Source organism: Bufo bufo, chromosome 1 (genome assembly GCF_905171765.1).
Source record: "Bufo bufo chromosome 1, aBufBuf1.1, whole genome shotgun sequence".
Classification (NCBI taxonomy): domain Eukaryota; kingdom Metazoa; phylum Chordata; class Amphibia; order Anura; family Bufonidae; genus Bufo; species Bufo bufo.
Genome location: NC_053389.1, coordinates 251,518,547 through 251,543,220, shown reverse-complemented (window position 1 = coordinate 251,543,220; position 24,674 = coordinate 251,518,547). Strand labels below are relative to the sequence as shown.

The window sequence follows — 24,674 nt, the reverse complement described above, 5'->3', positions numbered from 1 at the left end:
AATGTCATTTTCCAGCATAACTCCGGGGCTTTATCTTGACCTGACACTTCTTGCAAAGGTGTAAATTGTTTGTCCGCCACAGCACCATCTGCATACATTATTGCTTCATCACTTGCATTGTTCCCTCTATAGATGTGATGTGAGTTTTTTGTTTTTAAATATTTTACAATTGAACCTGTAAATGCACTTTTTACTTTTTTAAACTATTTTTAGTGTAAATTTTAAATAAAATTTTAATTTTGAAAACTCTCAAAAGTTTATCTAAGAACTGGATTTATAGTTTTGGCCACCCTCTTTTAGGACGCGTTTAATGAGGGGTTGAAATTGGCTCTTCTCCAGAAGAAAGAAAACGACCACTCCAGTGTCAGCCACAGGCAGTTTATTCCTTCTGGAGGAGAGGCAATTTGCATACCTTTCCACAGCCAGCATTGCCTGCAAGACTCCCTAAGGCCCCTTTCACACAAGCGTGATGGATTAGGCCTGGATGCGTTCTGAGTGCGTTCAGTGAAACTCGCACCATTTTGCAAGCAAGTTCAGTCCGTTTTGTCTGCAATTGTGTTCAGTTGTTCAGTTTTTTCCACCCGGGCGCAATGCGTTCTGATGTTTTTCACGTGCGTGATAAATAACTTAAGGTTTACAAACATCTCCTAGCAACCATGAGTGAAAAACGCATTACATTCGCACTTCTGGATGCAATGCGTTTTTCACTGAAGCCCCATTCACTTCTATGGGGCAAGGGCTGCATGAAAAACGCAGAATATAGAACATGCTGCGTTTAACACAACACAGAACTGATGCGTGAAAAAACGCTCATGTACACACTCGCTGAAATGGGTCACACATTGCACCAGCGCAGAAAACTCGCTGGGGCCTAAGGGCTGTTTCACACAAGCGAGTCCATTGTGGGAATCGTGCTCCGTATATGTTTTGGACTTGCAGGAGCACACAGAATTATGCTGACTTATAATGCTGTGTGTCTCTGCTTGACCTTACGTCTACAGAATCATAATGACAGCTTTGCATTATAAATCACGATAATGCCATGTGCTCCTGCAAGTCCAGAAAAGAGGATCCCGTGCACACATGGAGCGCAATTCCTGCAATGGACTCGCTCATGTGAAACGGCCCTAAACAAGCTAGAGCACCTGAGAGCAGATTTTTTACTCTGATTATCAACCTTAGGCAATCCTAAGAAAAAAATCGTTTTTGACGTATAAAAATAGTGTGATTCTGCTAGAGATGAAAGGGATATTTACCATAAACTTGAGACTGAGCAGTAGTACCACATATAGTCACAGATGAGTGCCCCCCCCCCTTCAAGGTGCCAAGCTTCAAATTCACTGCTCTATTTGCAGCTATACAAAAAAATAAAAATTCAGCCTGCCTATTGCCACCACAAGGGGGAGCTGATATGTTTTATTCAGCTTAACTCCTGAAAGATGCAGCAATTTTTTATGGCCATAAACATTCCACTTTTCCATTTGCATACCCATATGAATGAGGGCTTGTTTTATTGTGGGAAAAGTTCAAATTTTTAATGACATTTATTTTACCAAATCATCTTTGTGGGATGAAAATGAGAAAAACAAAACAATTCCACAGACGGAACTGCATGCAAAATAAGCAACGGTTGCTCAAAATAAGGGCCGTCTATTTTCATTTTCTGTTCCTCTGACAGATCAGGTGAACAGAAAACAAAATGGCGATGTGAACTTATCCTAAGCTTTAGGGCTCAGGCACACAATCGTGTGCTGCGGACCACAAATTGCGGTCTGCAATGCATGGGCACTGACCGCGGCATGCGGACCCATTCGCTGGAATGGGGTCTGCGATGCGCATCAGACGTTCCGCATCACAAAAAAGTAGTGCTTCCAAGGGGTTCTTTGCCTCTGTTGCGCACCGACCTTCCGGATTGCGGACCCATTCAAGTGAATGGGTCCGCATCCGTGATGCGGTGCCAGAATGGCTGGGGCCCGTATTTTGCGTGCTGCAATATGGGCCCGGGCAGCACACGGTCGTGTGCATGAGTCCTTAGTTTATATGGGTTCCTATTTTGGAGTACATACAACTTTTTGAGCATTTTGGGGGAGGGTGCTTTGAAAAAAGTCTTATGTATGCGATAAATATAATTTATTAGCATGCAGTGATGCCAATTAAATAATTTTTTTGTATATACAAAATTTGGAAAGGTGAGTGTGTTTTTAGATTTTTCTTTTTTTTTAAATATTTTGTTAAATTTAAAATTTTTTACCTTTTCACTTTTAGGCTGGGTTCACACGGGAACATGCGTGATTTTTCCGCGTGAGTGCAAAACATTGTAATGCGTTTTGCACGCGCATGAGAAAAATCGTCATGTTTGGTACCCGAACTTCTTCACAGAAGTTTGGGATCGATGTTCTGTAGATTGTATTTTCCCTTATAACATGGTTATAAGGGAAAATAATAGCATTCTGAATACATAATGCTTATAACCATGTTATAAGGGAAAATAATAATGACCGGGTCTCCATCCCGATCGTCTCCTAGCAACCGTGCGTGAAAATCGCACCGCATCCGCACTTGCTTGCGGATGCTTGTGATTTTCACTCAGCCCCATTCACTTCTATGGGGCCTGCGTTGCGTGATAGACGCACAATATAGAGCATGCTGCGATTTTCACGCAACGCACAAGTGATGCGTGAAAATCACAGCTCCTGTGCACAGCCCCATAGAAATGAATGGGTCCGGATTCAGTGCGGGTGTAATGCGTTCACCTCCCGTATTGCACCCGCGCAGAAATCTTGCCCGTGTGAACTCAGCCTTAGTCCCAAGGGGACTTGAACCTGCAATTTTGTTCAATCGTTTACAGCATAAACTGCAAAAATATACTATTGCAGTCCATGGGCATTCTCTACAGGGCTTAACAGGCAGTTTGCTATGGCCAGCCTTGGACCCTTCCCAAGATCAGTGCCCCACAACTTTGCTATGCTCAACTAAAGCCTGGCATTGGGTTCCTGCGCTTATGCCCTATGCAGAGCTTTTAGTGGTGCTGGCAGCGATCTTTGCCAGTACTCTGCTCACTGCGGCTGCTATTCCTGCAGAAGCATGGAATCTACCACTGACATGGCGCTACAAACGTCCTTAATTTCGGGCAACTAGTTTGGCAGTAAATCTGTAAAATCGATAAAGTACATTACAAAATGATTTGTAGGGCATTTAGAATAATTTCAAATAGCATTATATCAAAGGTTAGTTAGGGTTAAATGTAAACCTATATGCAGAGCGCTGCTTAAGTGGAGTGTAGACAATTACTTAATATTAGTTATTTAAAAAGTAGCCAAAAAAGCAACAAAATGTGCTTAATACCTCCTGAACATGTTTCTGTTTTTGTGGTCTGTAAACTGTGGATCTGCAAACTATGCAGAGTGGATGTGGACCGGAACTACTGCAGTGTGCATGAGCCCTAAAGATGCTGTACTCGCCACTTAATCGCCTGCTGTTTCCAGTGCTGCTGCTTTGGTTGTCACCACCAGCCTGTGCTCATTGCTGTTGGCTGCAGTGGTGACTTGAATGTCTACCTCTATGTGACTGCTGCAGCTGATATCTGGCCTCAGCAGTCTCTTGCTGTATACTGTTAAGACCAGTGATTGGATGGTGCAGTCACATGGGGGTCAAGGTAAATGAATCTTTCCAGGGAGTTTTGGAGCTGTGGGACTGGAACCTGGAGATTAACTGATGTGATGGAATTAAAATAAAAAATCCTATACATATTTAGTGGCTTTGGCCTGCTTTTAAAATAATTTGGTCAACCCCTTTTAACAGTCAATGCAGGAGCTCTGTATCAGGAAATAGAGCTCCACCGCTAAAAAGATGTATTGTTACAGAATGAGCTGGCACAGACGCCAATGTAAACATGTGGACGTGTACGTTTTTCTGATGCCCCCTGTACGTCAGTGAAGTAAAGCTGGCACAACATAATGACTTCTTCATAAAGTGCTGAATCGGATCATTAAAGGGTTCATGCTTACATCAACAGGGAGAGAAGTGTCCGCTAGGCCCATCTGATAGCACTTATTTGACAGGGAACGAGGGATCAGATGGGGTAAACATAACCAATACTTGTTTCTGCAGCTTAATATCACGGCTATAGTCTAGGGTGGCCACTTTTAAAAGTCCCAAAAAAGAGGACTTCATATTTGGCACAGTGGCCAGATTCTGGCAATGGCCATGGGTAAAATGGCTCTGATAAGATGGTGATGCACTAAGTACTTGGCTCAGGTGCTGAGATTTGACTGCGCATTTGTGCAAAAAAGAACGGAAATGTATGCGAGGTGGCCTAGAAGACTGAATGTGTCCCCATTCTGAATTTTACATTGATTCCCAAGGTTACCATGAGTACTGTGTGCATTTCACCGTCATTGCTGTTTATACAATCCCTGTTGTGACCTCACTGATTAGATGATCTATGTACTGTGACATCACTGATTAGATGATCTGTGTACTGTGACATCACTGATTAGATGATCTATGTACTGTGACATCACTGATTAGATCTGTGTACTGTGACATCACTGATTAGATGATCTCTGTACTGTGACATCATTCTGTTTTTGACCTCTGTACTGTGACATCAGTGTTTGTGACCTCTGTACTGTGACATCACTGATTAGATGATCTGTGTACTGTGACATCACTGATTAGATGATCTGTGTACTGTGACATCACTGATTAGATGATCTGTGTAATGTGACATCACCGATTAGATGATCTGTGTACCTTGACATCACTGATTAGATGATCTGTGTACTGTGACATCACTGATTAGATCTATGTACTGTGACATCACTTAATAGATGATCTGTGTACTGTGACATTCTGTTTGTGACCTCACCGTATTAGTGATGTGTACTGTGACATCATTCTGTTTTTGACCTCTGCACTGTGAGATCACGGTGTTTGTGACCTCTGTACTGTGACTTTACAGTGTTCGTGACCTCTGTACTGTGACATCATTGATTAGATGATCTGTGTACTGTGACATCAATCTGTTTTTGACCTCTGTACTGTGACATCACAGTGTTTGTGACCTCTGTACTGTGACTTTACAGTGTTCGTGACCTCTGTACTGTGACATCATTGATTAGATGATCTGTGTACTGTGATATCATTCTGTTTGTGACCTCTGTACTGTGACACCACTGCATTCATAGTCTCAGCACTGTGGACACCACCGTGGTTACTAAAAGAAGGTACAAGGGTGCTTCCCTGTGTGAAAACTCAACTATGTAGCGGTATCCACACCGAATTACAGAGGCTTACCAAAAGGGGCTGCGCATCCCTGGGCCCAAATCCAGACAACGTATGTTGGTAGCCTCAAACTGGCGACAGCGGCAGCTCCACTACCTGGAATTTACTCCAATCCCAACACCAAATGCAGAAACATTGAGGATGAAAAATGGAGCTAAAGAGCTGCTGCTGCTATAAGAACAGATTTATTTGGAAGATGAGATGAAAAACAGGTATTTGAGGGAGTACTGCTCTTAAGCACGTAAAGTTGAAAATGTGTCGCACTGTTTTTCATTTCCTCATACACTTAGGCCTCTTTCACACGAGCGTTACGGATTCGATCAGGGTCTTGTTCACGAAAAAACGGAAGGTTTTGCACGCAAGTTCTGTCAGCTTTGTATGCAATTGGGTTCAGTGTTTGTTTTTTCCGCACGTGTACAATCAGTTTTTGATGCGTTTTTCACGCTCATGGAAAAAACCTGAACAGTAACAATCTACATCTTCCAGCAACCATCAGTGACAAACACATTGGGCCAGATGCAATCCTTTTTTCACTGAAGCCCCATTCACTTCTATAGAACTAGAGCTGCGTGAAAAACAGAATATAGAACATGCTGAGAATTTTCCTGAACGCAGAAATGATGCGTGTGCACAGACCCATTGAAATGGATGGGTCCGGATTCAGTCCAGATGCTATGCACTTGCTTCACGCATCGCACTCTGACGGAAAACTTGCTTGTGTGAAAGAGGCCTTAGCGTTTATTATTTTATGGTTTCCCAAATAAACCAGTTTTAATAGAAGCAGCACTCTTTTTTTAATCTAAATTTTTCACCCTCATTGTACATGCACCACTGTGATTATTGTGTCAATACTGTGACATCACTGTGTTCATTACCTCTGTCCTGTGACATCATTGTGTTCATCACCCCTGTACTGTGACATCACTGTGTTCATTACCTCTGTACTGTGACATCATTGTGTTCTTTACCGATGTACCGTGACATCACTGTGTTTATCACCTCTGTACTGTGACATCACTGTGTTCATTACCTCTGTACTGTGACATCATTGTGTTCTTTACCGATGTACCGTGACATCACTGTGTTCATCACCCTTGTACTGTGACATCACTGTGTTCATTACCTCTGTACCGTGACGTCACTGTGTTCATCACCCCTGTACCGTGACATCACTGTGTTCATCACCCCTGTACCGTGACATCACTGTGTTCATCACCCCTGTACCGTGACATCACTGTGTTCATCACCCCTGTACCGTGACATCACTGTGTTCATCACCCCTGTACCGTGACATCACTGTGTTCATCACCCCTGTACCGTGACATCACTGTGTTCATCACCCCTGTACCGTGACATCACTGTGTTCATCACCCCTGTACCGTGACATCACTGTGTTCATCACCCCTGTACCGTGACATCACTGTGTTCATCACCCCTCTACCGTGACATCACTGTGTTCATCACCCCTGTACCGTGACATCACTGTGTTCATCACCCCTGTACCGTGACATCACTGTGTTCATCACCCCTGTACCGTGACATCACTGTGTTCATCACCCCTGTACTGTGACATCACTGTGTTCATCACCCCTGTACTGTGACATCACTGTGTTCATCACCCCTGTACTGTGACATCACTGTGTTCATCACCCCTGTACTGTGACATCACTGTGTTCATCACCTCTGTACTGTGACATCACTGTGTCCTTTACCGATGTACTGTGACATCACTGTGTCCTTTACCGATGTACTGTGACATCACTGTGTTAATCAGCCTTGTACTGTGACATCACTGTGTTCATCACCCCTGTACTGTGACATCACTGTGTTCATCACCCCTGTACTGTGACATCACTGTGTCAATCAGCCCTGCACTGTGACATAACTGTTTATTATCCCTGCATTGACATCACTCATCCCTGTATTGTAACATCACTGTGTTTATTACCCCTGCACAGTGACATCAAAACTGTGTTCATTATCCCTGTACTGTGAAATCACTGGTCTTATCTCTTTACTGTAACATAGCTGTTTATTATTACTATGCTGTGACATCACTGTGTGCATTAAAGGATAGGTCACCAATATCAGACTGATGGCGGTGCGACCCCCAGCACCCTGGCCAATCAGCTATTCAAAGGGGATGTGGTCTGGTGCATGCCATCTTCATTGCAGCAGCACTGGGTAACTACAGCTTCCTCTCATGGGATGAAAAGCTGTATTTGTCCTGCAGGAAAACACTGAACGGGGCGCAGACCCCCACAATGTGATATCGATGAGGTCATCAATATCTAAACCGGACAACCCCTTTAAGGAAACCAATTGTAAGTTTTTCTGAACTCCCATTCCAAGTTTTCTATGGGGGTCACATGGTAGTTTGTTTCCCTTCTGACTGTATGGGGTCACAGTCATATCAAGGTATATGAAACTATGGCTGTACTAAATTTCTGCAGTCTTTACCAGTCAGATCACAAGGTACAACATGTGGGTTTTTTTTTTTTTGTCCAACTCATGAACCAGAAAGCCTCAGGGCCACACATTACCACTGCACCAGCGCCACCAAGAGGACAATCTAGAAACTATCCCATTGCAGCTTTATAAGATCAGCAGCTAACACCTAGTGGTAACTTCTAGAACTGCAGCAGAGCAAAAACGAACCGTACCTAAAACATATATGCTTAGGAAAACGCACAATAGGGCGGGCGATACCTCCATTTTACGTTTCCTGCTCGAAGAAGAATCTTTACCAAGTGTTTACGTTTTTTTTACCCAAACCCGTACATACCTGGCGGAAGTGGGGCGGAAGTGAAGTGACTGCCGGAAGTGAGGACGATGTGTCACAGAATCTGTCTTCCCCCTGCTGTGGATCACGTGTAGGAGACGCTGACCCTGTGAGGTGAGTTCGGGCTGTTAATGGAGTTATATGTCAGGTGTCACATCAGATCTGCACGAGTAATACATACTGGGAGTACACCGGAGGATGCCACCTGCTGGGACTTGTAGTTCCACATATGGACACACGCATTGCTTTTTAGTTTGCTGTGCTGAGACCATCGCGTGGTTTGTGGAGGGTGAATAGTAACTAGCCTTTTATAATAATTTCCAGCATCACGTGGGGTCACAGTCTAAGGAGCCACAGCCCACAGGCCTTATACACAATAGACACGTTGTAAGACTAACAGATCTGTCAGCGGCAGCTTGTTGATGGTTTCCATATTTATGTTGTAAAGGTATATTCTATAGATTCTAGATGAATTGAAAGTGCCCTCATAGAGACATATGCGTCGTTTTGAGTGCTAAGACCCCCGCCGATCTCTAGAGCGAGGAGAGGGGAGACCTCCCATGGGTCTCCATGTAGTCTGCAGCTGTGTGCGATCTTTTTTTCTCCTTGTCGTAATGGCCCCGGCGCCCGGATCTCCACTGAACAAAACCTTTGACGTATCTCTGACTTATCAAAAGGTTTCCCAAATTACAATGCCACTTTAACCCAACAGCAGCTGGATCTTTTTGTCACCCTGTTGTTTGAATAACTTTTATGCATCTTTTGTCCTGTAGGTGATAAGTATTTACTGAGACGCAGGGAGCACAGATAACACAGATGTTTCGCCGCGCCGTCACCCAGGTTTGTATAAAATTCTTATCCCAGGACTTAAAGGGAACCTGTCACCAGGATATTGTGTATAGAGCTGAGGACATGGGCTGCTAGATGGCCGCTAGCACATCCACAATATCCAGTCCCCATAGCTCTGTGTGCTTTTATTGTGTATAAAAACCGATTTGATACATATGCAAATTAACCTGAGATGAGTCCTGTACGTGAGATGAATCAGGGACAGGACTCATCTCGGGTTAATTTGCATATGTATCAAATCAGTTTTTTTTTACACAATAAAAGCACACAGAGCTATGGGGACTGGATATTGCGGATGTGCTAGCGGCCATCTACAACCTATAACCTCAGCTCTATACACAAAATCAAGGTGACAAGTTCCCTTTAAAACAGCTCTGGGGGCCTTTATGGCTGAATTCTGGAAACAGGTGACAAAGGAAATTAGAAGAACTGTCACCGGCAGCCAGTCAGACTTACAGCCGGAATCTGATTGGTTGCCGTGACCTCATATATAAGTTACATTGGGACTTTTGTTCAAATCATTGCACAACTAATTGAATTTAGTCAAAGTTGCATGGGGGCACTAATAGGTTAACTCGTTAAAAATCAATTTTGACAGTTTTTTTGTTAACATGTGACAGATTGTCACGTCGGCTACAAAGAGTATTAACCCCTTCTGGCCACAGCCACATGTTTGTTTGTTTTTTACTACTACTCATTCTGGATCCATAGCTGATGGCCTACCATCCTAAGGATAGGGCATCACTAGCTGATAGGCTTGGGTCCGACACGCTGCACCCCTGCCCATCTGGATAGCTCCATCAACAGAAGTTAGCGCCGGAGCTACACAGCAACGGCAATATTATTACGGTGGGAGCTCGCTACAACAGTGCTGCTCCTATTACAGTCAATGCAAGCAGCACTGTAGTAACGAGCTCCCCCTGCTGCAGTGTTGACGGTGCTGTGCACCTCGGCTAGTGATGGCCTATCCTGAGGACATTTTGGATGCTTATTTTTTAGATGTAAAATTTAGATAGGGGGATGGTTTGAAGTTGTAGTACATATATATATATATATATATATATATATATATATATATATATATATATATATATATATATATATATATATATATATATATATATATATATATATATATATATATATTATACACAGTCATGGCTGTAAATGTTGGCACCCCTGAAATTTTTCAAGAAAATGAAGTATTTCACACAGAAAAGTATTGCAGTAACACATGTTTTGCTTTACACATGTTTATTCCCTTTGTGTGTATTGGAACAAAACCAAAAAAGGGAGGAAAAAAAGCAAATTGGACATAATGTCACACCAAACTCCAAATAAGGGCTGGACAAAATTATTGGCACCCTTTTAAAATTGTGGATAAATAAGATAGTTTCAAGCATGTGATGCTCCTTTAAACTCACCTGGGGCAAGTAACAGGTGTGGGCAATATAAAAAGGAGAGAAGTTCACTTAGTCTTTGCATCGTGTGTCTGTGTGCGCCACACTTAGCATGGACAACAGAAAGAGGAGAAGAGAACTGTCTGAGGACTTGAGAACCAAAATTGTGGGAAAATATCAACAATCTCAAGGTTACCAGTCCATCTCCAGAGATCTAGATTTGCCTTTGTCCACAGTGCGCAACATTATCAAGAAGTTTGCAACCCATGGCCCTGTAGCTAGTCTCCCTGTGCATGGACGGAAGAGAAAAACTGATGAAAGGTGTCAACGCAGCATAGTCCGGATGGTGGATAAGGAGCCCCAAACAAGTTCCAAAGATAATAAAGCTGTCCTGCAGGCTCAGGGAGCATCAGTGTCAGCACGAACTATCCGTCGACATTTAAATGAAATGAAACGCTATGGCAGGAGACCCAGGAGGACCCCACTGCTGACACAGAGACATAAAAAAGCAAGACTACATTTTGCAAAAATGAACTTGAGTAAGGCAAAAATCCTTCTGGGAAAACGTCTTGTGGACAGATGAGACCAAGATAGGGCTTTTTGGTAAAGCACATCATTCTACTGTTTACCGAAAACGGGAATGAGGCCTACAAAGAAAAGAACACCGTACCTACAGTGAAATATGGTGGAGGTTCATTGATGTTTTGGGGTTGTTTTGCTGCCTTTGGCACTGGGTGTCTTGAATGTGTGCAAGGCATCATGAAATCTGAGGATTACCAAAGGATTTTGGGTCACACTGTAGAGCCCAGTGTCAGAAAGCTGGGTTTGCGTCCGAGATCTTGGGTCTTCCAGCAGGACAATGACCCCAAACATACGTCAAAAAGCACCCAGAAATGGATGGCAACAAAGTGCTGGAGAGTTCTGAAGTGGCCAGCAATGAGTCCAGATCTAAATCCCATTGAACACCTGTGGAGAGATCTTAAAACTGCTGTTGGGAAAAGTCGCCCTTCCAATAAGAGAGACCTGGAGCAGTTTGCTAAGGAAGGGTTGTCCAAAATTCCGGGTGAGAGGTGTCAGAAGCTTATTGATGCGACTGATTTCAGTTATTTTTTCCAAAGGGTGTGCAACCAAATAATTTTGTCCAGCCCATTTCTGGAGTTTGGTGTGACATCATGTCCAATTTGCTTTCTTTCCTCCCTTTTTTGGTATTGTTCCAATACACACAAAGGGAATAAACAGGTGCGGCTATAAACACAGAGCAGGTGCAGATCTTTCCCTTACACCTTATGTCTGTGTAGGATCCACTCCTGGTTTTGGCTCACAATCCCTGATGGAAATCACTGACGTGTGAATGAGGCTTTAGAGTGGGTTCACATGTGGCGTAAGTGGCGCGGTTTTGCCATCTCAGATTTCTGTGCATTTCACACACTCCCATGCAGCAGATTTGCAGTGTTGTACAGTAACAGTGAATGAGATTTTAAGAAATCTCGTGCACACGACCGTTGTTTGGGTCCGGCTCGGATGTGGACCCATTCACTTCAGTGGGGCAGCAAAAGATGTGGACAGCACTCCTTGTGCTGTCCGCATCCGTGGCTCCGTTCCGCGGGCCCGCTAAAAAAATATAACATGTCCTATTCTTGTCCGCGCCTTGCGGACAAGGATAGGCATTTATATTGCCGGCGCCCGTTCCGCAAATTGCGGGAGGCAACACGGGCGGTTTCCGTTTTTTTGCGGATCTCTGTGGCGTGTCAAATTATGCCCCGCATGTCCAATTTGGATTTCACTCTTTGCAATGGAGAGAAGTTTCCACAGCAAAAACTGCATCTAATACATGCAGGTTTTGCCGCCACAGAATCCGCAGAGGACTCTTCTGCTGTATTTTCCGTCACATGTGGACGTACCCTTAATCGTCTAGGGAACTTGTTGGATTGCTTTTACCAGGGATGCTCAACCTGCGGCCCTCCAGTTGTTGTAAAAGTACAACTTCCACGATACCCTTCTGTAGGATGATAGTTGTAGGCTGTCAGGGAATGATGGGAGTTGTAGTTTTGCAACAGCTGGAGGGCCGCAGGTTGAGCATGCCTGGCTTATGCCATACACTGCAATACTTTAGTTTTGCAGTCTTTGGTGATTGTGACGTCTTCCTGTTAAGCCCTACCACAATAGAAAGATTACAGTGCCAGGCCTGGGAGCATTCATAAGGCTCCAGGCTGCAATGACAATTGATCGGCACCCCACAATTGGAGGGAATCCCTTGTATCGAACCACTCCATTTCCGCCGCCGCTTTAAGGGGTTAAATGACCAGGATTTGAGTTACCTCCCATTCTGGTCACTGTGAATGGGTGTTAGCAGTATAACCCAGCACATATGGATTGGGCACCGCTCCTGAGCCTGGTCCATACACCCCTTCTGTCATTATGACGCACATGTACCTTAAGGGAATATTTAGTTTGTTAAAAGTTATCCCCTATCCACAGGTTAGATCGTGGGAGTCCTACCACAGGGACCCCCACCAATCATGAGAACGGGTATCCAATACCCCTTTGAGCATCCAACTTGCTGCTCTATTCATTTCTTTGGAAGCTCTGGAGACAGAGCTTTGCTATTTCAGGAACTCCCATACGGACCTTCTGCTCCATTCATTTCAGGGAGCTCCAAGGGGTACGGGGGGTACCTGTTCTTGTGATCAGCAAGATTAACAACTGATAGTGTAATATATATGTATATAAACATTTGTGCAACTTTTTAGGCTACTTTCACACTGGCGTTTTGGTTTCAGTTTCTGAGATCCGTTGAGGGCTCTCAGCAGCGGTCCAAAACGGATCAGTTTTGCCCCAATGCATTCTGAATGGATAAGGATCCGCTCAGAATGCATCAGTTTGTCTCCGTTCAGTCTCCATTCCGCTCTGGAGGCGGACACCAAAACGTTGCCTGCAGCATTTTGGTGTCCGTCTGACGAAGCGGATCCAAACGGATCTGTCCTGGCACACAATGTAAGTCAATGGGGACGGATCCGTTTTCTCTGACACAATCTGGCACAATAGAAAACAGATCCGTCCCCCATTGACTTTTAATGGTGTTGAAGACGGATCCGTCATGGCTATAGAAGACATAATACAACCTGATCAGTTCATGACGGATGCATGCGTTTGTATTATTGTAACGGAAGCGTTTTTGCAGATCCATGACGGATCCTCAAAAAACGCTAATGTGAAAGTAGCCTTAGTTTGTTACGTTGATGACACAGTTTGTGTGCCGGTGATCTGACAGTTATAAACTAGAAAATGTAAACGGGACTTTTATGTCACAGATCAAATTGATCACCCGTCACTGTTTATGGAAAATGTACTAAGAACCTTTCTGATGTTTTTGTGATATTGTTCATGTTTCGTTTTGTTTTTTTGACTTTTACAGGTTTTCCGGCAGTCTGTCCGGTTTCAGACCTCAGATTCTGGAGTTCTGGAAAGATGTGAGTAAGATTTAATTATTATACACTGCTCAAAAAAATAAAGGGAACACTTAAACAACACAATGTAACTCCAAGTCAATCACACTTCTGTGAAATCAAACTGTCCACTTAGGAAGCAACACTGAGTGACAATCAATTTCACATGCTGTTGTGCAAATGGGATAGACAACAGGTGGAAATTATAGGCAATTAGCAAGACACCCCCAATAAAGGAGTGGTTCTGCAGGTGGTGACCTGACCACTTCTCAGTTCCTATACTTCCTGGCTGATGTCTTGGTCACTTTTGAATGCTGGCGGTGCTTTCACTCTAGTGGTAGCATGAGACGGAGTCTACAACCCACACAAGTGGCTCAGGTAGTGCAGCTTATCCAGGATGGCACATCAATGCGAGCTGTGGCAAGAAGGTTTACTGTGTCTGTCAGCGTAGTGTCCAGAGCATGGAGGCGCTACCAGGAGACAGGCCAGTACATCAGGAGACGTGGAGGAGGCCGTAGGAGGGCAACAACCCAGCAGCAGGACCGCTACCTCCGCCTTTGTGCAAGGAGGAACAGGAGGAGCACTGCCAGAGCCCTGCAAAATGACCTCCAGCAGGCCACAAATGTGCATGTGTCTGCTCAAACGGTCAGAAACAGACTCCATGAGGGTGATATGAGGGCCCGACGTTCACAGGTTGGGGTTGTGCTTACAGCCCCACACCGTGCAGGACGTTTGGCATTTGCCAGAAAACACCAAGATTGGCAAATTCGCCACTGGCGCCCTGTGCTCTTCACAGATGAAAGCAGGTTCACACTGAGCACATGTGACAGAGTCTGGAGACGCCGTGGAGAACGTTCTGCTGCCTGCAACATCCTCCAGCATGACCGGTTTGGCATTAGGTCAGTAATGGTGTGGGGTGGCATTTCTTTGGAGGGCCGCACAGCCCTCCATGTGCTCGCCAGAGGTAGCCTGACTGCCATTAGGTACCGAGATGAGATCCTCAGACCCCTTGTGAGACCATATGCTGGTGCGGTTGGCCCTGGGTTCCTCCTAATGCAAGACAATGCTAGACCTCATGTGGCTGGAGTGTGTCAGCAGTTCCTGCAAGACGAAGGCATTGATGCTATGGACTGGCCCGCCCGTTCCCCAGACCTGAATCCAATTGAGCACATCTGGGACATCACGTCTTGCTCTATCCACCAACGTCACGTTGCACCACAGACTGTCCAGGAGTTGGCAGATGCTTTAGTCCAGGTCTGGGAGGAGATCCCTCAGGAGACCGTCCGCCACCTCATCAGGAGCATGCACAGGCGTTGTAGGGAGGTCATACAGGCACGTGGAGGCCACACACACTACTGAGCCTCGTTTTGACTTGTTTTAAGGACATTACATCAAAGTTGGATCAGCCTGTAGTGTGTTTTTCCACTTTAATTTTGAGGGTGACTCCAAATCCAGACCTCCATGGGTTAAAAAAATTGATTTCCATATTTTTTTTTGGTGTGATTTTGTTGTCAGCACATTCAACTATGTAAAGAACAAAGTATTTCAGAAGAATATTTAATTAATTCAGATCTAGGATGTGTTATTTTTGTGTTCCCTTTATTTTTTTGAGCAGTGTACAATACAATTTACTTTAAAGCATCTTTGGCTTTTAAACGGGCATTCTAATCTCAGACTTTATGGCATATCTGCAGTATATGTCATAAATGTCTGATAGAAGCAGGGCTCACACCTATCTCTAGAAATGGAGTCCCCCGACCCTGTCACATTGACAGCTCACTATGCTACGCTGTTTCCTGTAGCCCAGTAAGCTTAGCTGCTTTTGTAGATCTGGCCACCTCTTGCATATTGGATGTGGCATCCAGGATGGGAAAGGTGGGATAGACTGGGGGGAGAGAGAGAGAGGTGTGTATTGCAAAGGTGGGACCCAGATCTATCAGATACGTATTGTATATCTTGTGGATATACCCCTTTAATTATTTTTAATTTTCAAACATTTTCTTTCCTTGTCCAGAAGAGCAGCCAAGTTTGTCTTATGGTGTAATTGCACATTATAACCTGGGAGGCAACTTTATATCACTCTTGTATGATACTACAATGCGTTGCCTCATAAAGTGACACCCTTTTAACGTCTGGCTTTAGAATCCCCCCTTCCCCAAAAAAATCCATACATGTCATACATGGACAAGCGGAGAAACACTCTGTTCGCATGTTTGGCTGTTGAGCAGGGGACCCAGCATATGAACCAGGAGTGTGTTTATGAAACTTGAAATGCACACTGCATATATCGGTACACCCCCAAATTAAGGCCTGTTTCACACTGGCTTATAATGGCATATTTGCAGTACTGCGGCTTGATCTCTGCCAGTCTCCATTATAGTGAATGGGGACGGACGAACACGGCTGCATGCAGTAGTTACGGATCTGGCAGACTAACCCATAAAGGGGTTGTCTGGGATTTTGATGGCCTAAGGTCTGGACTAATATCTAATCAGTTGGGGTTCCACACTCGACACTCTCCCCGATCGGCTGTTTGAAGAGGCCGCTACACTCCAGTGAGTGCTGCAGTCTCCACACTGCCTACCAGGCACTTCAATGTCCATTATATAGCGACTGTGCTTGGTATTACAGCCCTGGCCCATTCACGTGATTGGGCCTAGGCCATGTGACCGATGCACATGATGTCACTGGCCTAGGAATAGACAGCAGCACTCACTGTCGCGCCATGGCCTCTTCAAACAGCTGATCAGTCCTCCACCAATCAGATATTGATGATTTTTCCTGATGATAGACCATCAATATCCCAGACCACCATTTTAAAAGGAAACTGTCACATAAATATTCCCCATTGCAGACCCGAACATCACTCCATCCCCCAGATGTTTCCTTCATAGCAAGATTTTGGAGAATCTTATATCGTGTTTGTACTGATCCGGAGTGTAATAGAGAAGAAACCAGAGCACGCACTTCTTTTACAGGGCCTACACAATGCTAAATGGAGTCTGTCATCAGGAAATTCACTGTTAAACCGGGCACAATGCCTTGCAGGGCTACCTCAGCTGAATGTAGTGATACCTTTCACTTAGCGATCCATTGCCTTATTCTCATGCACACATATTTTTTAGCGGTCCGCAAAACGGGGTTCCGTTGTTCCGTGATCCGTTTCCATTTTTGTTTCCGTGTGTCTTCCTTTATTTTTGGAGGACCAGCAGACATAAAGGAATGTAAAAAAAAAAAGTCTGACAGGTTTGCCATGCAAATGATAGGAATAAAACGGACGCGGGTGACAATCTTATGTGCCTCTGCGTTTTTTAGCGGTCCCATTGACTTGAATTGGTCCGCGAACCGTTTTCCGCGGAAATAATAGGACAGGTTATATTTTTTTTGACGGACTGGAACCACGGACGCGGATACCAAACGGTGCATTAGCCGAGTTTTCAACGGACCCATTAAAAATAAATGGGTCCGCAGAAAATCACGAAAAACGTTGCAACGTACACGGAATAAAACAACGGTCGTGTGCATGAGGCCAAAGTTTAATCCATATGCTAATGAGCAGTTAAGTGCACCAAGGTTGGACTCAAACCATCTTGTGCACCCTTGCTCTGGCTGCTTCCTCTACCAGACCCTCTGCGCCTTTCTATCTTGATTGACGGGATCAGGTGAGATGATTATGCTGAAATTTGGCCCTGTCAGTTAAAGGGGTTGTCCGGGTTCAGAGCTGAATCCGGACATACCCATAATTTCAACCAGGCAGCCCCTCTGACTTGAGCATTGGAGTAGTTCATGCTCCGATGCTCTCCTTTGCCCTGCGCTAGATCGCGCAGGGCACGGGCTCTTTTGTTTACAATCACACACTGCAGGGCGGAAGCTTCCGCCCGGCAGTGTGTTGGTTGACGTCACCGGGCTTCCTGGCAGCCCCATGGAGAGCCCGGTAAGTCACCGGATCTCCAAAAAATGCCTTTGCTCTGCGCGATTTAGCACAGGGCAAAGGAGAGCATCGGAGCATGAACTGCTCCGATGCTCATGTCGACGATGCCTGGGTGAAAATGGAGGGATGTCCGGGTTCAGCTCTGAACCCGGACAACCCCTTTAAGGAAGAGGGAAGGTCTGGTAGAGGAAGCCAGGGGAGCAAGGGTGCACATACTGTCTTGGGCACTAAAAGGGATTATCTCATCTTGCCGTTACTAATGCGAGATTGGACTAAGCCCCAACCACCAGGTAGTAAGAAAACAGCGGAGTGAGCTTGGGAGCTACAGAAACAGCAGACCGCCGGACTGCTACACTGTTTCTCGGACATCTGAGGGTCAGGGCTTAGTCCCATCTTGTCTTGGTAACGGCAAGATGACACAACCCCTTTAACTGCTCATTTACATATGGATAAAAAGTACTTTTTTCTCCAGAGTGAAGCAGCGGATTGCTGAGTAAAAGGTATTCCATTCAGCTAAGCGAGCCCTCTAAGGCATTGTGCCAGGTTTAATGTCGTCATGATGGTGGCACATATTTTATACCTCTGGAATAAAAAAAAATTTAACGGTACAATATTGTAGTAAAATTAAAAACGTGAAAAGAACTTCAAATTAAATAACAATTTGCACCATAGAAGTCAATTACTTGAATGTTTTTCTCCCTTTTTGTTCTACTTGTGTTCCAGCTCTGAATCGGGTGCAGTTATTGGGTAGAGTCGGTCAAGATCCGGTAATGAGACAAGCCGATGGCAAGAACCCAGTGACCATCTTCTCAGTAGCCACAAATGAATTATGGAGGTCTGGGGAGAGCGAGGTGTTCCAGACAAGTGAGAATATATTGCTTAAAGGGGTTTTCCCAGCAGTTTACCCCCCTCCCCCCCCCCCCCCCCCTTCCTTCCTCAGAACCACCACAAGATTAGCAGAACAAAGTGATCGCCACGTCCATGTGGCTGTGCCTGGTATTGCAGCTCAGCCCAATTCACTTCTGCTCATCAGTGGAGGTTCTGTTAGATAGAAGCCTGGGCCTGGCGCCATATTCTTTCTTACCAAATGATCCAGACTATACCACTGGGCACCGGCAGCCACCTTTCTCTGGTATAATGCATGGACAGGGGAGGGGTGAGCATAAGTGCCGTTAATATCTGTGTGCACTGCCAGCCAAATCCTATACGTAATATTAGGAAATGAAGCACTTTCTCCTGTTACCTCCTAGTTTGAAGGGAATTGCCTAGCTGGGTCGTAAGCTGAGCCCCAGTCTGCACATACTGGTTTTTCATGGAGACTTGAATGTGATATTTTTCATTTTTGTCAGCGGGAGACGTCAACCAGAAGACTACCTGGCACAGGATCTCCGTTTTCCGCCCAGGGCTCCGAGAAGTAGCTTATCAGCACATCAAGAAAGGGTGAGTGCAATATAGAGACAGGAAATATCTTTGTGTTTTCCGTCTGGGAAGGAACTACAACTCCAAGCATGGTCTGACAGCCAGCATGCTGGGAGTTGTAATCTAACCCTGGATTCAAGCTGTCTGTATCCCCTTTCTGCCTTTAAAGTGATACCTCTGTTTGTAGCTGATTTGCAGACTAGATGGCTTCAATGACCATGCCTAGAAACATGTTCTGCTTGGTTATTGCTTTGTCGTGCATTCTCAGGGCTCGGGTATACGTGGAAGGGAAAATCGATTACGGCGAGTACGTTGATAAGAACAATGTCCGCAGGCAAGCAACAACCGTCATTGCAGGTGGGTGAAGAGTCTGGCTGGGTTATACCCACCTGGCAAGAAATAAGTTCACAATTCCAATAATTTGGAAAGCTGTAGCAGTATGTGGTCATATATGCATAAGTGGCTGCAAAAGGGATGATGTACATGGCTCCACCCACTATCCTACATTTCTGTAGCCATTCTCATTGCATTTTGGAGGGTTTTGAGCCACTCCACCACTAGGGGGAGCTCTCTGAAGTAGGATTTATGTGGCTCCAATTTATAATAACCTGAATGGATTGAGCTCATCTGTAATGTCGGCCAGAATTTTATCAAATAAAATTTCACATTAACCGGGGAACAAACAGTACACTTACTTGGGGCCCTCCTTTTTATCTTTCTAGCTGCCGGCCCGTCAATTCCCAGGCTCCTCTTCTGCCATCCTAGGTGGCCGCACCACATTTCAGACTGCACCTGGTAGCCCAGGACACTTCTTGCTGCCCTTGGATTGGCCAGCACTGCTCACATGAACAGTATTGGCCAATCCAAGAAGAGAGCTTCAAGAACAGGAAGTGTCTTGGGCTACCGATACACAGTATTCATCAGGCAGTCTGAGAAGCAGTCCGGCCATCTTGGATGGCAGAAGAGGAGCCAGAAAATTAGTGGAGCAACTTAAAAGATGAAAAGGAGGGCACTGACTAAGTTTTCTTGTTCGTTCCCTGGTTAATGTGATTTTTATTTTTTTCCCCTGGAATTTTGAACCTCAAAACATAGTTGTTTCCTGCACATTGCTTGGTACTGGATTGAACCAACAGTGATGGTTCAAATGTCTTGACTAGATTTTACCAGCAGGGGGCAGCAACATAGCTCACTTCTACTTTTCCACATAGTTTTTTTTTCTGTGCTCCAAGCTTCCCTGAGGCTTCCCACATGAAGGGCTCGCCCCTTGTTAACCCTTTGAGTTTCACTCCCAACCCTACAGGCTCAGAATTTGCCTGTCCTCTGACTATTCTCTTATGTCAGATTCTTCCCAGCCCAGCAATTGCTAGAGGATAAGTAATGTATGTACACAGTGACTCCACCAGCAGAATAGTGAGTGCAGCTCTAGAGTATAATACAGGATCATCCGAGGATAAGAAATGTGATTCCACTGTATCTATATATTATGTGACTTACTGTGGTTGACATACCCTATAATAGTGCTGTTTTTCATTTGTGATCTGGCTGGGCATATTCTGCAAGATGTAGATTAGGGTATCATCCGATCTAGACGCCCCACGCAGTAGCCCTGAGGACATTCTGTACACCAGACGTGGGAGCTTAATGCAGCAGGGAACACACTATTTACTTTTATTAAAAAGCTGCCGTGTCCAGCCATGAGTAATACTGACAAGATAATTACCCAGCAGGGATTTCAGCTCTGAACGAGCAGGGTGAGATAAACAGACATGGCTGGGGGTGTTGGAGATGGACGTTAAAGGGTCTCCAACCTTTGTCTTGTAAGGCTACTTTCACACTTGCGGAACTGCCCGCCGGATCCGCCGATCTGCCGCTGACTGAAAGCATTTGTGAGACGGATCCGGGTGCGGATCCGTCTCACAAATGCATTGCAAGGACGGATCCGTCTCTCCGCTTGTCATGCGGACCGACGGATCCGTCTTGTACATTTTTTCACATTTTTACCGATATGCGCATGCCGGAACGACGGATCCGGCATTCCGGTATTCTGAATGCCGGATCCGGCGCTAATTCATTCATATGGGAAAAAATGCCGGATCCGGCGTTCAGGCAAGTCTTCAGTTTTTTTCGCCGGAGAGAAAACCGTAGCATGCTGCGGTTTTCTCTTTTGCCTGATCAGTCAAAACGACTGAACTGAAGACATCCTGATGCAAACTGAACGGATTGCTCTCCATTCAGAATGCATGGGGATATACCTGATCAGTTCTTTTCCGGTATAGAGCCCCTGTGACGGAACTCTATGCCGGAAAAGAACAACGCAAGTGTGAAAGTAGCCTTAGTTCTGGAACCTAACGGAAGGCAACACTCTTCCTGTCCTTAAAGGGGTTCTCCAGGATACAAATATTGATGACCTGTCCTCAGCCAATCAGCTGTTTCGGGCAGGATTGTGTAGTCGGCGTCGATGCTAGTTTTGGGTGGAGTCAGTCTGTAGAAAAGTACAGACTCCAGCGTAAAAAAAGATATTGGCTATTATTAATATCATGTCATTTATTGACTTTCATAGGGATTTAGAAAAGTTTGGAAATGTTAATCATAAATATATTTATTTTCTATCAATCTTAAAGGGGTTCTTCAGCCCCTACTTGAAAATAACCTGTGGAGGAAAGATTATTACATTAATTCTTAACCTCCGTGGCGCCGGCGTTTCCACGATCCTCTTCACAGTGACGTGACCGCTCCTGCAGCGGTTCTACATCATCTTTTCCTCTCTGAAGCAGGAGACGGTGTGTCATCACTGATGTCACTGCCTTCTGTGGGCCTTCCTTGGTCCCAACACCTCGGTACTGTCGCTATGCTGTTGGGAGGGGGGCACTGTGGATATCACTGTAATGGAGGACTCTGTGGATGTCACTGTAATGGGGGGCACTGCGGATGTCACTGTAATGGGGGGCACTGTGGATGTCACTGTTATGGGGGCACTGTGGATGTCACTGTAATGAGGGACGCTGAAGTATGTCACTGTTATGGGAGCACTGTGGATATCACTGTAATTGGGGGGCCGCTGTGGATGTCACTGTAATTGGGGGGCCGCTGTGGATGTCACTGTAATTGGGGGGCCGCTGTGGATGTCACTGTAATTGGGGGGCCGCTGTGAATGTCACTGTAATTGGGGGGCCGCTGTGGATGTCACTGTAATTGGGGGGCCGCTGTGGATGTCACTGTAATTGGGGGGCCGCTGTGGATGTCACTGTAATTGGGGGGCCGCTGTGGATGTCACTGTAATTGGGGGGCCGCTGTGGATGTCACTGTTATGGGAGCACTGTGGATATCACTGTAATGGGGGGCCGCTGTGGATGTCACTGTTATGGGAGCACTGTGGATATCACTGTAATGGGGGCGGCGCTGTGGATGTCACGGTTATGGGAGCTCTGTTTTGCTTGTTCAGTTGATCGGCAGCACATTTACATGGGCCTACTATTGACAACGATTGCTCGTTGTAACATTCATTCTGGATAATTGGCCCCACAATTGTGCAGAGTAAATCCTTAGGCTACATTCACACGTCCGTGGTGTGTTGCGGACCCGCAAATTGCGGGTCCGCAACACACCAGCCCGTCACCCCCATAGAAATGCCTATTCTTGTCCGCAAGCTGCGGACAAGAATAGGACATGCTCTATCTTTTTGCGGAGCTGCGGACCCAAAATCGGGGCCGCGCTCCGCAATTGCGGCTGCAGACAGCACACTGTGTGCTGTCCGCATCCATTCCGTCCCAATAGAGAATGAATGGGTCCGCACCCATTCCACAAAATTGCGGAAAGGATGCAGACCCATTTTGCGGACGTGTGAATGGAGCCTTACCTCTCTTGTGTTCTATCCTCTTTTTATACGAGGCATCTTCATGCTGCTCCAAGGCCCTTAGTTGCAATGCCTGAAACTGCACTGCACATGCTCAGTAGCAAGTTCCTTCTCTAAAGACCAGAGGAGGAAGTTGAGTACTAGGCATGCCTGCAGTCATCTCAGAACTGCTAGACAGAACAGGAAGACAGCATTAAAGGGATTGTCCAGGAATTAGTAACTCTTCACTGGTGCCTACAGCCTGCCTCTGCTGTGGAAGTATTTGTACTTACCTACTCCCTGTAGCCCCGGTTATGCGCAATAGCTCCTGTGGGTCTGTCTTTCCGTAAACATTGTTTCCTTCCTCCCCAGCATGGACATGATCATCTTCTCTGCTGGAGCCAATAACCGGCTTCAGTGGTGATGGGTGTTTTGTGGATATATCACCACTGAATCCAATCCATGGCTGCAGCAGAGCAGATGATCATGCCGGAGAGGAAGTAAACAAGCTGCAAACCAGAAGATAGACGCACAGGACCGGAGCTGCCAATAGCAGGTAAATATGACTCTTTCCATAGCAGAGGCAGGCTGCGAGTACCTGTCAAAAGTTACTCATTCCAAGACAACCCTTTCATGGTAAGCACTAAAGAAAAGTAGCTTCATTTTTTAAATGTTTCTTTTATTCCCATTCAGACTTGCACATGATTCTCCGGATATACATATAGGGCTTTTCTAACTGTTTTTGAGGAAAAATTCATAAATTTCTTAAAATTGTCAAGTGTTTAACAGTGTTTTCCAGTTATTAAATGCAGTGCATTACATATTTACTTACAGGAATTTAGAAAATTTCAGGAGTTTTAGAAATTGTATTCCAATAAATATGGTTTAAGTTCTACCCAAGTCGCCTGATACTTACACGATGGGGAGAAAAAGTCCCATGTCACCATTTTACTGCAGTACATTTTTATTACTAATCTATTGCCTATTACGCTCCTGTAATTCGCCCACTGGCTCCTGGTATTGCTCATACGGCACAGGTAGGTTAGCGTTAGGTCCCGAGCTACTTGAGATACCTTGGCGCGGTGCTCGGGCTCAGATATGTCCTTCATATAAGGATATATTGGCTAAATTCTAAATTTTAACACCAGTTTGAGGGTTTAGTCAGACTTGTTTGTTTGCATCCACAGTAGTGCACCTTCCTGATTAATGTTTATGAAGGAGTCAGAGTTGGATTGTGACAAAATGCAGTAGTTGGAGTCCTCTGGCTTACTGACTCCAAAGAAGAAGAAGGTGCAATGTTGTCCATATTGGTAGTCACCCAGTTTTTCTAGATTAGAAAACAGAAAATCTTGTAAAAAGAAATGCTTGTGTAGGTGGATTTGCCCTTCAGTAGTCTGGGAAAGCTGCATCCATATAAATTTTAGTTGTTTTTTTTATTTTTCATGTTATGGTGATAAAAGCCTTACATTCTTGCATCTTCTCTTGCAGACAACATCATTTTCCTGAGTGACATGCGTGACCGATCTTGATGTCTCCACATATGCTGGGGGTGTCCTGTATATAAAGCTATTAGGATAGTGAATCTTATTTCATGGTAACATTTTCTTTGTATATTCTTAAGGAAGTAAACTATTTTCTTTGAACTGAGAGTCCTGGTTTTGTTCTGTGTTCATCCAGAAGGTATCCCCTTCCTCAACAGATAGCCTTGAGGGAGGTAGAAAAATGATCA

The 24,674-nt window shown here is 45.1% G+C and overlaps 1 protein-coding gene across 1 annotated transcript; it reads left to right on the top strand.

The window, feature by feature from the left end:
• Nucleotides 1–8,098: 8,098 nt before the first annotated feature.
• Nucleotides 8,099–24,588, top strand: SSBP1 (single stranded DNA binding protein 1). Its single transcript, XM_040438470.1, has 7 exons — nt 8,099–8,182; nt 8,842–8,908; nt 13,733–13,787; nt 18,418–18,558; nt 19,044–19,134; nt 19,382–19,470; nt 24,434–24,588. Exons 2-7 carry the CDS (start codon nt 8,885–8,887, stop codon nt 24,472–24,474), a joined length of 441 nt encoding a protein of 146 aa, XP_040294404.1. The 5' UTR covers nt 8,099–8,182; nt 8,842–8,884; the 3' UTR covers nt 24,475–24,588.
• The last annotated feature ends 86 nt before the right edge of the window (nt 24,589–24,674 follow it).